The sequence below is a fragment of the Cryptomeria japonica genome, chromosome 5 (assembly GCF_030272615.1).
Source record: "Cryptomeria japonica chromosome 5, Sugi_1.0, whole genome shotgun sequence".
NCBI lineage: Eukaryota > Viridiplantae > Streptophyta > Pinopsida > Cupressales > Cupressaceae > Cryptomeria > Cryptomeria japonica.
In genome coordinates this window covers 707,489,725-707,505,234 of record NC_081409.1, presented here as the reverse complement: position 1 = coordinate 707,505,234, position 15,510 = coordinate 707,489,725, and the positions used below count along the sequence as shown (strand labels likewise).

General features: G+C 33.8%; 1 protein-coding gene across 2 annotated transcripts in view; it reads right to left on the bottom strand.

The window, feature by feature from the left end:
* Positions 1–11,765, bottom strand: part of LOC131075055 (uncharacterized) — a 46,305-nt gene extending 34,540 nt beyond the window's left edge. The window contains exons 1-2 of one of the 2 annotated variants that reach the window (XM_058011847.2): positions 10,801–11,765; positions 351–450 (exon numbers count right to left, since the gene is read on the bottom strand). In XM_058011847.2, coding sequence (XP_057867830.2) covers positions 10,983–11,534 — 552 coding nt within the window. In that variant the 5' untranslated portion in view covers positions 11,535–11,765 and the 3' untranslated portion in view covers positions 351–450; positions 10,801–10,982. Of the gene's footprint in view, positions 1–350; positions 451–10,800 lie in introns of those variants that run through there. The other variant, XM_058011846.2, reaches the window with a different exon arrangement.
* Between the last annotated feature and the right edge of the window lie 3,745 nt (positions 11,766–15,510).

Here is a 15,510-nt window from a genome sequence, read left to right as displayed (position 1 = left end):
CTAAATTAGAACAATTATATGATTAATTCAAAATTATCTTTTGAAGTCTCCACTAACCCATTCACAAGATTTTCAAAACTTAAACTAAATATAGTCAGATATCAAGCGTGAACTCCCTTAGCAAGACAGTATCATAAATGTTATGTTAAAGTATATCAATAGAACTGACTAATCTGCCCGTTCAAGCTTCATCGCCGCCCTCATAAATCTGGGATACACAGTGATCTCTTATATCGCTTAAAGTAGTTCCCTTTGAACATTGTGGACACTGTAATAATTTATATAATAGTTTAACTACATTGAAACTGGTATATAACAAGACAATAAGATGTTCATAAGTTTAACAATAAGAACATAAGTTCACTTACCCTGGCAGAATCATCACTTTCATTTCCTAATATCCATTTTGTTATGCATAATTTGCCAAAGAAATGGCCACAGGAAAGAGAACTGAAATTCCACAATTAGAAATATTAGAGTTCTTTTTATAAGCCATAGACAATAAAAGAAAATATTCCAACTCAAAATAAAACATGAGAGCTGTTGTTTTCTCTTACAATTATAAAATTAGAATATCAAATAAAATAATTCTAAATGTTATCTTATAAATATTATGTGTATAAAATTTTAAAAGGGTCAAATAGGATTATTATAGATGTCAATTAAATTAGGTGCAGTTTAAAAAAACCTCTTTTAAAAATAGGTCATTAAAATAATAAAAAGTTGTAACAATAAAATTGTAAGTACCATATTAAAGAGGGGAGAGATGCTTAATTAAAAAATAAACTTGTGAACTATTCTATCCAGCTTATTTATATAAGAAAACATTTTCTAATCTTAATATTTATAATGAAAATTCTTGATATAACATTGAAAAATGGTTTTGGAGTATATTGCGGGACCTTTTATCCTTTTATTATGGCTTCAACTAGTCCCAGTCTAATAATTGATGTTGGTGCTGGTGATTTGGTGTTTGGATACCATTGTTCCCCCGAACAAATGACCTCACAAATTCATCCTGAAAGTGTTTCATAGGTACTATTTCTCGTACCCTTGATGTCATTTTACCATTGCAAGATTTTCATAGGTACTATTTCTCGTACCCTTGATGTCATTTTACCATTGCAAGATTTTGATAGTGCATGCGAATGGCTTGAGAAGTTTACTTTGATTGGTTATTTTGTGCGGAGGGTTCCACTTGAAAAAATGCTTTGTGACTAGGTGGCCAAAGCTTGGGCCCTGTTGAAACCCCAAAATCTAGTAACAATACTTAGTACCCCTGGCATGTCAGTCATCACCAAGCTTTTGTATTTAAGATGGTGAAAGGTTGAAGCTACATAAGTTCTCTTCTGCCTAGTATAAAATCTCACATACTACATCCATTATGTCCTAAATCCTATATGAATAACCCCTAGTAGACCCAAAAAAGATCAGTAAAATAATTTTCATTAAGCAACATTTTATTTATATATCGGGATAGCTAACCTGATCCAATAAATCAGTACTAAACAAGGCTATCAGTATAGTTATACCAAACGTGAATATTGAGACACCTATCGGAATAGCCATCAAGGGCGGAGTAGCAATACTTTGTAATGCCAATAGAGTAAAGCTATCCCAACCCACATTTTGGGATAAACCATGCCGATGCAAGTCTTGTCGGAATTATATATAAGATCGGGGTAGGTTCAAAAGGCTATCCGGATGGTATAAATTATCCCGATGAAAGAAAGTATAAACGAATGTATCATGCAAACTCATCAAAATAACATGTGAAGTCAGAATAACACGTAAATGGTGTTCCGATCAATAAAACTATCCTGATGATTAATGGATGCAGTAATATTAGGAGAACTATCGCGATTGTGGAATTACAAACCGAGAAATCAATATCGAGGGAACCTAATCAGAATAATTACTCTAATGGCACACTATTGAATGGAATACCTCTATTGGGATAACTCATGGCGAATTCAAAGACAAGGCCTTTATCAGGATGACTTATGGGGTCGTGAAGACGGTCTATAGGTATGCCAATAATGAAAGTAATACCGACAAGCATCATCCAAGATGTTTTCGGCATAGGTAACCCGAAGATTAAAATCAAGTTGGTGGTCACTTATCGGTATAACTCAGGCTGAAATGACACAAAAAGAAGATAGTTATTAATATCGCCATATTTATCCGTAGTGACTAAATTGTCAGAAAAGCACCAAACTTAGAAACATTGACAGAAGTTGTAAACCGATGTCACACATCATCAGGATAATTCAAATTTTGAAAATATTACCCATTGATTTACAGATTGGAACATTTAGTGTTGCACGAACAACATTCTCTAAGAGACACATCCAGGAGATTTTTGCACCAAAATTGCAGACACATTGAGATGACATTGAGGTGGAAAGAAAAAATACAGTAGAAGAAAACAAGTATCCTAAGTGATTTCCCTATGATTTCTTCAAGTAATTCATTGAATTGCTTGTAAAATGGAAAGTTCTAGTGGTTCTGTGAAAAGGCAAAGAGGGGAAATGGGCAAGGGTAAAAGAAAAAAATTGAGGAAGAAAGTCCAAAAACCCGGGTAGAAGAAAGAAAATTGAACCAGGATCTATTAGACCAATTGTCAGGCTCCACTCCTCCACTCCCAAACCTAAGAGGTTTGCAACCCATGGAAATTGAGCCTGGGAAAACTAGTTGTTCCAAATGTCTATGTTAATATGGATCTTCTGAAACTGTTAGCACAAAACTATGACTCCAAAAAGAGGGCAATATGTGACCTGGATGGAAATCCCTATTTCTTTATATCAAAAGAGGCAATCTCTGAAGTTTTTGATCTGCCTGGAATTTATGATTATCCCATTGTCCTCAGGAATTTGCTTGAAGAATACCGAAGGTTAGACACCACTTATGTTGGATGGAGATTGCCCTTTCACTTGCTTAATCCTGATGCACCATTGGAAACAAGGGAAAGTCTGGCATTTCATGTGAATTTGTTTAAAGATTATTTTAAGTATACATACTACTCTATTGGTCAGGTCTTAGAGCTGAATACTCTGAATTTTATGAGAATAGAATCTATGATCATTGCAGCAGATATTTAGTCCCTGAAAGCCAACGAATTTGATTATGCTACATTTGTAACAAGGCCACTTGAGATGGGACTTGCAGCTATCCATAGGAATTCGTCCAAAATTCACTTTGCACATTACTCTTTGCTAATGCATATAGTGTTATTTTATGGTGAAGAATTTGGGCTCTAGCCTAAGGAAATGAGGATAAGAAGGTATGATGGTGATAACCAACTTTTGCCAGTCCAATTATGGACCTTAATATGGGACTGCAGATTTGTTAGGTCCAGTTACATTTATTTTGAAGAATATTTGTTAAAAATTTGTACAAGTTTTATAATCACCCTTGCAACTTTGCACTCTTGGAGAATGTCAAAAGGTTCCTAAGACAAGCAGACTTTGGAGGACTTGAAACTATTAAACACAATTGGGGTGATTGGTATTGCTTTTATGATGTATCCATGATTAGAGTTTATGGCTTTGAAGGGTCTCCATTATTGTTGCCTAAGATGGTTTCTGACAGAATAGCATATCTATAAATCATAAGGCAAATGGGAGATTTGAATCATATGCATCTAGCCTCACATAACAAACAATGCTTTTTGCCTGGGACCTTGTGTGTTGGAGAATTCATTGTCAATGGAAGAGAAGGGAAAGAGCTCACATGGAGAAAATTGTTCCATTATAACATGAAGTCGGGTGCTCCAAGGAAGAACTTTTACCCAGAGGGGTATATCCATTTAGTGAGAAAGAAATAAAAACTTGGTGATTATGAACATATCCCATACTTGAGGGATGATTTTATAAGAAACATGGATGAAAAGGAGGTTGAATTAGCCATCGATGATCATAACAAGGAGGTTGAGCAAAAGGCAAGGGAGAAGCAAACTATTGATATATCATTTTCAGATGATGAGGAGTCATCAAAAGGGGATGAGGTTTCATTTGAGCAGTTCTCCAAGATGCTGATTGAAAAAAAAGTGTCACTTGTTAGGAATCCTGATGAGGGAGTTCCAGTGGAAGAAGATCCAAGGCAATTGGCCTGTAAGGATTTTATATCTGATGATAATTTTTTAAAGTCTCCTGAATTCATGTCTTTTTTGTACAAAATAAAAGGAAAAGCAATTAGAGAAAGTGTTGGAGAGGTAAATACCTCGAATGAAAAACAATTGCCAACTACTTTAGAGAATGAAATAGAACAAGAAATGGACCGAATGACTCCTGACAGAGGGAGAAAGCTACTTGAAGATGTAAGTGTTCTGATTTTTCTTGGGTGGGATTTGAACTCAGCGTTAGTTTTTGATAGTTGCCTTCATGATGTTGATGCTAATCATAAGCTGTCTCTAGAGGGTGTGACCCAAGTATATATGGGGTCATTATACAACCCAAACAAACATTCAATGCTACTTTGGTTATTGTATCCCCCAAACAAGAAGCCCATGGTGATTGATACACAGAAGGCCTTTGGACACATCATGACCTTGAAGGTTGGTGAGACAGACAACATAGTTACAGTCGATTTAGGGGTGAACATTGCCAAACTAAATAAGGCCCAAATCCAATTTTTATTGAAAGAGAATCAGTCTAGTAAGCTTGAAAGTGTCAAATTTGATAAAGAAATTGATCATCTAAAAGAATGTTAAAGTAGAAGGAGCCACATAAATTGTTATTGTAGGTTGAGAGCTCACAGCCTCAAACCAAGGCTAGAAAATTAAGAGAATAAAATTATCAACTACATGCCCAATTAAGAAAAGCAAGAAGTGAAACCATGTCAATACTAATCTAGAAGAGGTTTACTAATCTGATGGCATGGATGGACAAATACTGGGAAATATACAATAAAAATCAGACTGTTATTGAGGAGTATGAAAGGCTGGATAAACAACTGCATGAGCGATTCTAGGAGTTACAGGGTGGAGATGAAGCATATCCTGATGCAATACATAATTGTGAGAAGCTGATGAAGACTCATAAAAGGTACCTGGAAGAATTGAAAGCAGAGGGAGAAAACTTCCTCAATGACAGGTCAAACAATATCTCACGCCTACTCAATAAAGATGGAGAAAGGTGGATTGGATTTGTGAATCCCAACATGTGTTCAGGAATGCATTGAAAGTTATTGAAGACCAAGATGCTGATAAGGTAGCAAATCACATAAAGAGCATGGTGCTGATGGAGGTGGAGGCTCGAGACACAATCCATGGTTGTGACACTAGATACAATGAAAAATATTTGGCAGATTTAACTAATGTGCATTTATGTTTAACTAGATGATTAGTTATTATTTTTTTAGTTTATCTTCAAAAGGACTTCTTTCAAAGGGTGTGACCCTTTGATATATTATAAAATGCTCAATGTAATCATTTGAAAGACAATTGATATATAAATTGGATATAGATAGATATAGTTAGAAGTTTCAAGCAGTTTCTATGTTTCAAAGACAAGACTTTATTTCAGATTAATACAAAGAAATCAGTACTCTTATTTGCGAATGTGTTGTGGGTTCTTTCACTTTCAAATCAGTTCTTTGTTATTATTATCTATGGTTGATAATTGTTGCTTTAAATCTCTGTGTGAAGAAATTATGTGATGTTGCATGGTTGGATCATCAAGATACATTTGAGAATTGCTTTACCTATTGTGTCTTGTTTAATTGGTCTTTCAAAAGGAAAGTTAAATTCAATTAAACTAATTGTGAAGAATATCATATACTTACATAGCATTGGAGGTTGGGTAGTTGACAGATCCGTCTAGAGTGGGATTTAAAAATTGTCTTTCAAAAGTGGATGACTCTATTGCCCAAAAGGAAGTAAGGCACTAGTCTTTTAAAGATATTTATTCAAAAATAAATAGTACATTTCAGTTTATTTCAAGTTACCATAGGAGATAGAAGTAGAGAGTAGGAGAAGTTAAAATAATCAGAATAGTAAGATAATTTATCCCAAAGACATATGCCACTTTGAGATAAACACTAGGAGCAGAAGATACAATGTGCAATTTGCTATAAAAAACACCAATTTGGAAAATTGGTTGGTGAACAGGTACACCCGCCTAGGTCCTGCAGAGCTTGAAGTGAGGGAGTTAAAAACCTAATTGGTTCAATCCATAAGTTGGCCAAATCAATTGGAGAGTTTGAAGATAGGAGTTGGCATTACCTTAGAACTTTTCCAATCTGTTGATTTGGGATCCAACAGGCCCCTCATGGGGTTTGGCTTGATGGCATCCAGAATCTTACCAAAGGTTTTTTTTTTGGTTTCTCTTTTCAAACCCTTCTCATGTTGAGGGTGCCCTCAAACATGGTCCCTAGTTTGTGTGGTCATCTTTGTTGGTCTTTCAACCTTGGTCTCGGGACTTTACAGTCTCTGACGAAAAAAAACTCAAGGTCCCTACTTGGGTCAAATTCCCTAGTCTCCCTCTTCCTTGTTGGTCGTTTCTACAAAAGATTGCCCAATCTCTTAGCAAGGTGGTTTGCATGGAACCTGACTATTTTTTTCATGCTTTCCCTCAAAAGAGGGTTTGTATTGAGGTAGATTTGTCTCAAGATCTCAAGGAGACTATTGATATTCAGGTTGGTGGGCGTAGCTTTTCTTAGCATGTGCTACATTTAAATTTGCCCAACACTTGCTATTGGTTCCAATCCTCTAATCACAAGATTAAGGATTGCCCACTTGTTGCTCCTCGAACCAAACCACCTTAGAAGGATAGTGATTCGTCTTGTTCTTCAAAACCCAAGTCTGAGGAAGGTTGGACCACTGTCGGTCGAAAGAATAAACCTAAGGGTGGGGTCCCATGGAGGGGGGCTTCCTAAAAAATAGAGCTGGAGTTGCTAAGCTTTTTTAGGAATATTTTAAAGCTGGTGGTCCCATAGATTTTGTTTTGCACTTCAGCTTAAAAATTTCAGCTTCTATATTTAAGGATGTCATGAACTTTGTAGTGCAAATTAACTTAAGTTTAAACTCCTAAATTTAAGTAAATTGGTAGTAAACAAATTTAGTTTTTTTTCTAAAATTTATATAATTGACAAATGGCATAACACATTCCTAAGCTGGTGGGGCAATTTCTAGCCCACCCCATTTTCACAAGCTTACCCCATGTCCCCATGCGGCTGCTATTTTCTGCTTAAAAATAAGCACTGAAAGTGTTCCCATGGAATTTTTTAATTAGAGGGAAAGGATAATTTGGAATCTTTTCCTAGTTTTGTGGAGCAGTGGCTGCTTAATAATAAAAAATAAGCTGAAAAAAAAAGGAGGGGCTAGAAATAAGCAGCAGCTGCTTATTAAAAAAATACACATGGCTTCACCAAAAAAATTTCCTTTCTTTTTTATTTGCCTTAAATTTTGCTTTTAAATTTTATATATAAAAATTATTATTTAAAAGTGTCATTTAAGAGGGCTGCTTCCTCTATTTTTTAGGAAAATATTCTAATTAATCCTGTAGCCAAAAAATATTTTTTCATGGGACCGCCTTTTCCTTAAAAATAGAACTTAAGCCCCTTCCATGAGACCCCACCCTAAGCCAGAGACTTTGGTTGCAGCGTAGCCCTCCTCTCAGCCCACAGCTTCTGCAAAGCCCGCTTCAAATTCGGTGCCAGCTGTTGTGCAACTGGTAGTTTCAAGCCCCGTGGATAAGAGGAAAGGTTTTATTGAGAGCACCTCTCGCCCTGCATGGGTGTGTACTCCTCATGCGGCTTTAGCTATTGCAACCCAACATACCTATTCACTGCGCCGTTCTCGCAACCCTGATTATCGCAAACATGATAATCACACACTACCCATGAATGTTGCATTCAAAGAAAAACAATAGCAATAACATACAAGTATCTTACGTACAATCCAAGTACAAGATATACTTACTCGAAATAATTTTAAGCTGCCGAAAAACTAGAACAAAATTTTTAAATCTCTTAGACAATTAGTTGTTGAAAGGAAGGGTGTAATAGCAGTGTAATAAGGGAATGTTTCTTTTCAAATAAAATCAATATACAGTTTTGTGTACGGGTATTCGTTTCTGGTGAGGATTGTTTCTTTCTCTTTTTGCCTTACTAAAGACATGTTAGTGCTGGTAGCCTCACTTACTATTTAGCATAAATAGGTTTATTATTTATGCTAAATCAAGACTCTTATCAGATAATAAATCTTTGTATGATTTAACTTCTGCACTTCTCTGATTTGTTGCAATGAAAAACTTAGCAGTCTTGCTCAGTAATCTTAAAAGCATTGTAATCATGGTTCTGGTAAGTATCTAACTGCAATAGAAAGCTCCTATATTTCTATGAAGAAAGGAAAGATTTGTAATTTGTAAGTAGACACCAACACTTATCAAAATTAGGCTCTTTTACGATCTATACATTATTATCATTCTTAGAACATTTGAATGCTTTCAATAGCTAGAAAAAAAACCAGGAAAACATCATGAAACTAGAGAATGAGAAAGAAATAATACCAATGTCTAGGAATGACCAGAATAGTTCAAAGTTGCTGAAAGGTCTAGCCAAGAAACATAGCAATAGGGATTTCTTAAGACAATCCTTGCAAAAGGAAAAAAAATTAGTTCACATATGTAATACTAAGCCTTAACTTTGTGTAAGCTTCATTTGAATTATGCATTCAATGGGTTTTTGGAACAAAGGTCGTGCTTGGACAGCGTACACCTCTATTGCTTTCTCTATATGCACATTAACTGTAGAAATGAATGCAAAATCTGCAACCATAGACAAGGCGTGTGAACTAAAAAGAGTCGGGACAACTATTTGAGAAACATGTTCATACATGATTTTAAGAAAACCAAAAGTAGAGACCTGTAGGTTGAGGCCTCACTGAGGCATGAAAACTTGAAAAACCTAAACAACTTATTCGATTTTCTATACAGTTATATCAAATATGTTTTAGCAGGTTCTATCAGAAATCAGTACACAAGATGCCTCAACAAATTATACGAGTCTGTTCGATTGTGGCCATGATTAGGAGCCATATACGCACATAATATTGCACAAAAGGGATAACGTACTCTGCAAAACAAAAAGATACGTCTAGAGAAAAAGCTATAACTGATTAGTTTGAAAATGAATAAGAGGAGACAGAACTTGAACCTTTTACCAGAGAAGTACAATATTTTTCGGACAAGGAAAATAATACTGTGAGAGATATGACATTGATCAATAACCAAAACTGATGGGCTATGGGGACTCTAAATAGCTAGCGAATTAACCTTGAAACTCACCAGTCATTGAAATTTCATCCCTGTCATGTAGTTCCCATTGCAAGACTCATTTAGTTCCCATTGCAAGACACACCCCTAGAGTATACTATATATGATATGCACAAAATGGACTCTTACTGACCTTGTTTACTCTTGTTTCCCTGATTTTGAGCATTTACAACAATCTTTGTATCAAGAGACATTGGAAACCTCTAGTGGCCTTCGCTATTGCTGAGGGCATTTTAGGATTCTTGAAAAATGATGGGAATATAAGGTACCCAGGTGGATTACACCCACCCTACAATGAAATGAAATTTTCTAAGACTTCTGCTAGGTGAAGGCATCAATCGAAGAAAGGGAGACAGACAGAAAGCCTAGTTAAAGAGGGGGCCTGAAGCCATCTGTACTAGTGTGGATGCAGGCATGTATGCAGAATGTGCATGGATAGACAAGGCATACGAACTGTTTCACATATGCCACCTGAAACGAATATATATTTTGAAGAGCTAATACAAAATTCGTTACCGTCTGTGTCAATGGCTTAAAAAAAAATCGGTTTAAAACATAACATTAGGAAATGTTTCAAAATTTTCCCCTGCTCATTGCTCATTCGTCAGGAGATTTTTAACCAGAGTTTGTTGATTGAAAAATCAGTGAAGCCTGGCAAAAATATGAGCTGCAAATGAGACAAAGGAAAAAATGGTAAAATTATCATTTTGAGAAATCAGACAGTAGGATAAGTCTTATATTTCTCTGCTGGCATGGTTTATGAGGAGGATATATATCGTTATTTTCTGAAGGCAGTTGTCTAGTTTATTTTGGTTATATATATTGTTATTTTTTGAAGGCGGCTGCTTAGTTTATTTTGGCTATATATATCGTTATTTTTTGAGGGCGGCTGTTCAATATTTTTAGGAATAATTTGTGGGGCAGGTGGCCCTATGAATATTTATCTTTGCTGCTGCTTATTTTTAAACAAAAACACCTTAACTTTCTATTAATAGTATTAATGCTAATTTGTGCACTTAAAATTTGAAAACAAAATTAGAAATAAAATGACCTGACATTTTTTGTTAATAAAATCACTGCTTATTTTAGCCAATAACTGCTCCACCAAAATAAAGAAAGATTCTAAATTACCCTTTTTTTCACAATTATATTAGTATCGGCCTATATAGGCAGGGAGTAATAAAGCAAATGGTTTCCGTTGCATATCAAGGGGCTTTTAGTTAATCTCTCAAAAAGAAAGAAGCTTTCAAGTAAATTCGAGAGCATAGCAGGGTAAGACACCAAGGCGCATAAATTCCTACCAATCGATCAGATTAGAGGAGCTCTGTTCAGAATATACCTCAAATGATATTTTATAGATCAATATGGCAAACCAAAAAATGGCCCTATGCTTCTGAATAAAAATAAAAGAGAGTAGTAATGGATTTTTGTATTGGTAATGCACAATCGTATGACTTGACATGGTAAAGCAGAAAAAGAAATAAAAACTAGTATAATTTGAAATCCATTTGTGTCTACAACATACCAGGCAGTATGATCTCCCGAATCAGTCCATGGTTCAAAGCAAATTGAGCAATTCAACAAGTTGTTAACCTCGAAAACCTTAAGAACATATTTTCTACTATTAGAAAGTTGTGGAGCCGCTCCCTGTTGATCACATATTTTATCACATTCTTCATTAGCTGCAGCAAATATTGTGCGCACCTGCTACAGCTTGTTCTGTGATTCCTCGAGATCTTTTTTCCTAGATTCTTCCCCTTCTTTAGCCCTCTTGAACCTCTCCTGTACTCTATGGTTTCTCTCAGCCAATTGCATTTTCTCTTGTTTCGTTTCATCCAACTCGGCTTTCATATCATCAAACTGCTTATAAAGTTCCTTGAGGGCAGATTTCTGACAGTATTGTAAATATCGAATACGTTCTCTAGGATTTCTCGTAGATGAAGACATGTCGCCATCATGTTCTGGAGAAAATGGTACGCCCACTTCATCTTCATATTCATCATCCTCCCCCACCAAAGTTTTATGCAACTCGGCTTTCATCTCATCAAACTGCTTATAAAGTTCCTTGAGGGCAGATCGCTGAGAGGATTGTGAATATTGAATACGTTCTCTAGGACTTCTGCTAGATGAAAGCATGTCGTCATCAGGTACTGGAGAAACTGGTACGCCCTCTTCATCTCCAACAGATACCCCCGACACAGCGCATGAGCTCTCTAGATCTTCTTCATCCTCCCGCGCCTTATATTTCTTTCCTCTCATTTCTAAACCGTGTATAAAGTTCTATCCTTTTTCCAATATCAAGTCTTTTGAGTGCAGATTGAGGATCGGATTTTACTTGCCGCTACCAGAAAAAGCTGTCCTCGGGTCAAGCTGTCACGTCAACATTCTCGCTGTGTTTGGAATTATATTTTTGACGGCATGCGGCCTGCAGAGCCCTCTCCACGCGCACTTGAATTAATTATTGAAATAATGTTTATAGAGCGCACTCTTTCCTATGTTTAGAGGACAATAGAACAGCATATATGGGCAAGGGAATTTAAAAAACACTTTATATGAATATTTTTAGGGTAAATTTTTTTTTTCTGAGAATAATTAGAAGAGAATAAAAATGTTTAATACAAACAACTAGTTGATTAGATAATTATTTATATATAAAGAGATTTTAATTTGAGAACTCTTAATACAAGCTCAGATTAAGGTTATTTAAAGTATTTTTATTAGAATACTATACATGCAATTTATTTTAATATAATTTATTTTAATTTAAGTTTTTTTTTTTTTTTCCAATCATTTAATTTGATGCATTAATAAATATGTCTGTGTAATAAATATTATGAGTGTCAATTTTTTATTTATTGAATTTAAAATAAATAAATTATTATTTATTTTTTCTAAAAAGAAAGCGAATTTGATAATAATAATATATTATTCTCTAAATTAAATTAAAATATTTTTAAAAATAAATTAATTTATAAATATTTTGATAAAATAATTTTTTTTAATAATATTTTACAAATATTATATTTCCACTATTTCTATAAGTGGATTCATGAAATCTAATAAGATGTATTTTTTTTAAGCCACATTGAGCCCTCATATCGGGTGGCCAAAATGCCCTCGCAGCTCACGGACTTCATGCCCTTTCAACCTAATTTATTTTTTCAAGTTTCAAAATATGAAATTTATTTTAATTTAAGTTATTTAATTTAATTTTAAATATTTAGTTTCATGCATTCAAAATATGAAATTTATTTTAATATAATTTATTTTAATTTAAGTTATTTAATTTAATTTTAATAATTTAATTTCATGCATTTAATATCATGATATAATCGCACTAAATTAAATATTAAACTAATTTAAACTTGTTACAATACTAAATATGCAATTTATTTTAATTTAAGTTTTATTTATTTTCTATTTAATTTAATTTAATTTATTTATTTTAATAAAAGTTATTTAATTTATTTAGTTTGAATTAAATTATTTAATTTCATTAAATTAATTTATTTTAAATTATTTAATTTATTTTCATTTAAGTTATTTAATTTTAATAATTTTAAATTGTTTAATTTAATTTATTATTTGATTTTATTTACATTAATTTGAAATAAAATCTTACTAATTTCTATTTTTATATAAAGAGATTTTACTTTGAAATTTTTCAATATTTAATTTGAGAACTCTTAATATAACTCATTGATCATATTAAGGTTATTTAAAATATTTTTATTAGAATACTACATATGCAATTTATTTTAATACTAGCTTATATATATTTAATAATATATATAGAATAAGCCTAGAGATATCCTTCTAGAGGTGCCTATTTTTTTATTAATTTATCAACATTAAATGGCAATAGGCACCTCAAGAAGAATATCTCTTAGCTTATTCTATATATATTATTAAATATATATAAGCTAGTAGCAATCACAGCATGAATTGAAAGACATGACACAAACTAGCTTATATATATATATATATATATATATATATATATATATATATATATATATATATATATATATATATATATATATATATATATATATATAATAATATATATAGAATAAGCCGAGAGATATCCTTCTAGAGGCGCCTATTTTTTTTATTAATTTATCAACATTAAATGGCAATAGGCGCCTCGAGAAGAATATCTCTCAGCTTATTCTATATATATATTATTAAATATATATAAGCTAGTAGCAGTTGCAGCATGAATTGAAAGACATGACATAAATTAATTTCAAATTATATATTGTTGTATAGTTGTATATTTTGTATTGGTACAGTGTTAGATTTAGGATTCCATTTGGTTCAATTCTAGATTTATAATTATAGTTAGGATTGGAATCAAAATAGTAGGCCTAATTCAATAAGGATTAGGGTTCATTATGGTTTACTATTAGGGTTAGGATTTGATTTAGTTTAAAATAGTAGGCCTAATTCAATAAGGAATAGGGTTCATTTTGTCTTGCTATTAGGGTTAGAGTTATGGTTGTAATTAGGGTTTACATCATTGTTGAGGTTAGGTTAATGGTCAGGGTTTGGATTTACATCATGTTTACTGTTATTGGTCGTGCCCACAAAAGGATATGAAAATCACAGTAAAACTTTTCCTAGGAATTGGGCATTCCAACAGGTGACCAATATCTCTCTCTGTAGACATTCATTTACTTGTCAAACCAGGGGACGTATACTTTAAATGGCGCAGCAAAATATATGCACTAGGAACTCATTTTGGTCAAATCTTAGCAGAAATACATACTGGAAAGAAATTCTACCTACACTACAAGAAGGTAATGCAAAGCTCTTTAACTCAACTATGATTTGATTAAAACAGAAATCATGATAACTACAACTGAAACACAAACTATGAACTGGCCTTATGCTGCAGGAACAGGCACAATGATGGATTCCTTGTGCTGCAGGAGCAATGTAAAGCTGAGTTTGTATAAAAACTTTAAAAATGAAAGCAAACTGAAGCTTAACAGGAAAGAACAACTAACTAACTAGCTACAGATACCTACTAAGTGGGCCCCCTTAGCAAGCATCTCCTGATTATGCAGATGCTAAACTCAGAACTTCATTGAACTTTATTCATAAAAACAGAATGATATACATTGTTTTGTTGATATGGAAACTAACAAAAAACTCTGTCTCTGGTTAAGCAGATTCTGTCTTTCATTATCATATTGATTCTTACATGATCTACTACTCTAATTCTATCTTATTCTAACTCTCCCCTCTCCTTTCTTCTCGTGCAAGAGGAGAACTTTATTTAAAAACAGGAGAGCAACTAACTAACTAACCCCATCAAAGAAAGACGTGGAAGTAAAATATATCTCTGAATAAAGGAACAAACTTCATAAATGAATTTATGCGTTCAACTCGATCCAGAGAAAATCTAGTGCTCCACTCTTTCTAGATTGACTGCCATTAAAATTCTTTCCCATTGTTTCGGTCAAAGAGTCTTCGCCGGAGCTTCCTCGAAGTCGTGCAGGAAATGGACTTTACTGCAAGGCCGAGATCAGCTGCGCTTGACTCAATCGTTCTTCAACAACCTGCGTAACAAAAGGTAACAGGAACAGAAAAGGCGTATGGCACATACACGATATCTATTCATTAATCACACATTTAAAATCTACTTCATCATTCAAAAACTGTATACGATATATCAGTCATTTTAGGGAGTCAACGGGGCAATAAATGCAATCAAGTCAACACAATGAGCTGCAGGAATATAAAAGTATCTTGCTACAGGATATCCCAAAAAGGTTTCAACAAGGTCTGAACATCCATGAAATAACAAAAGTAAAGGGATTTAAAAGTTTATCATAACATCCAAATTATGAGCATATTTTAAGCTCATCATTGCCCCCTACTTAGTCCAATGCTGGTCCTCCAGCATTAACTTTCTTGGTGGTTTCTCTGAAGTTGGTGGTTGCTACATGACTCTGAAATGGATTTTTAAACTTGTAATAAAATCCTCTGAAATCCCGCATTTTTCATACCTTTGGTCTTCTAATTCATTGTTAAGACTTGTAGCCTGGTGAGGATAAAGTGGCCACATTAGCATAGGGGGTCTGAATGTCAGCGGCAACCACAGTTCAAATCTTGTTTGAAATCCCAATTGAATATATCTGCTGGTTCATTTGAGAGCTGCTGTGAAATTTAGGGGACCATGTGGTTCTGACTTTCTTAACCCAACAGTTAATCTCTCCCATCTTTT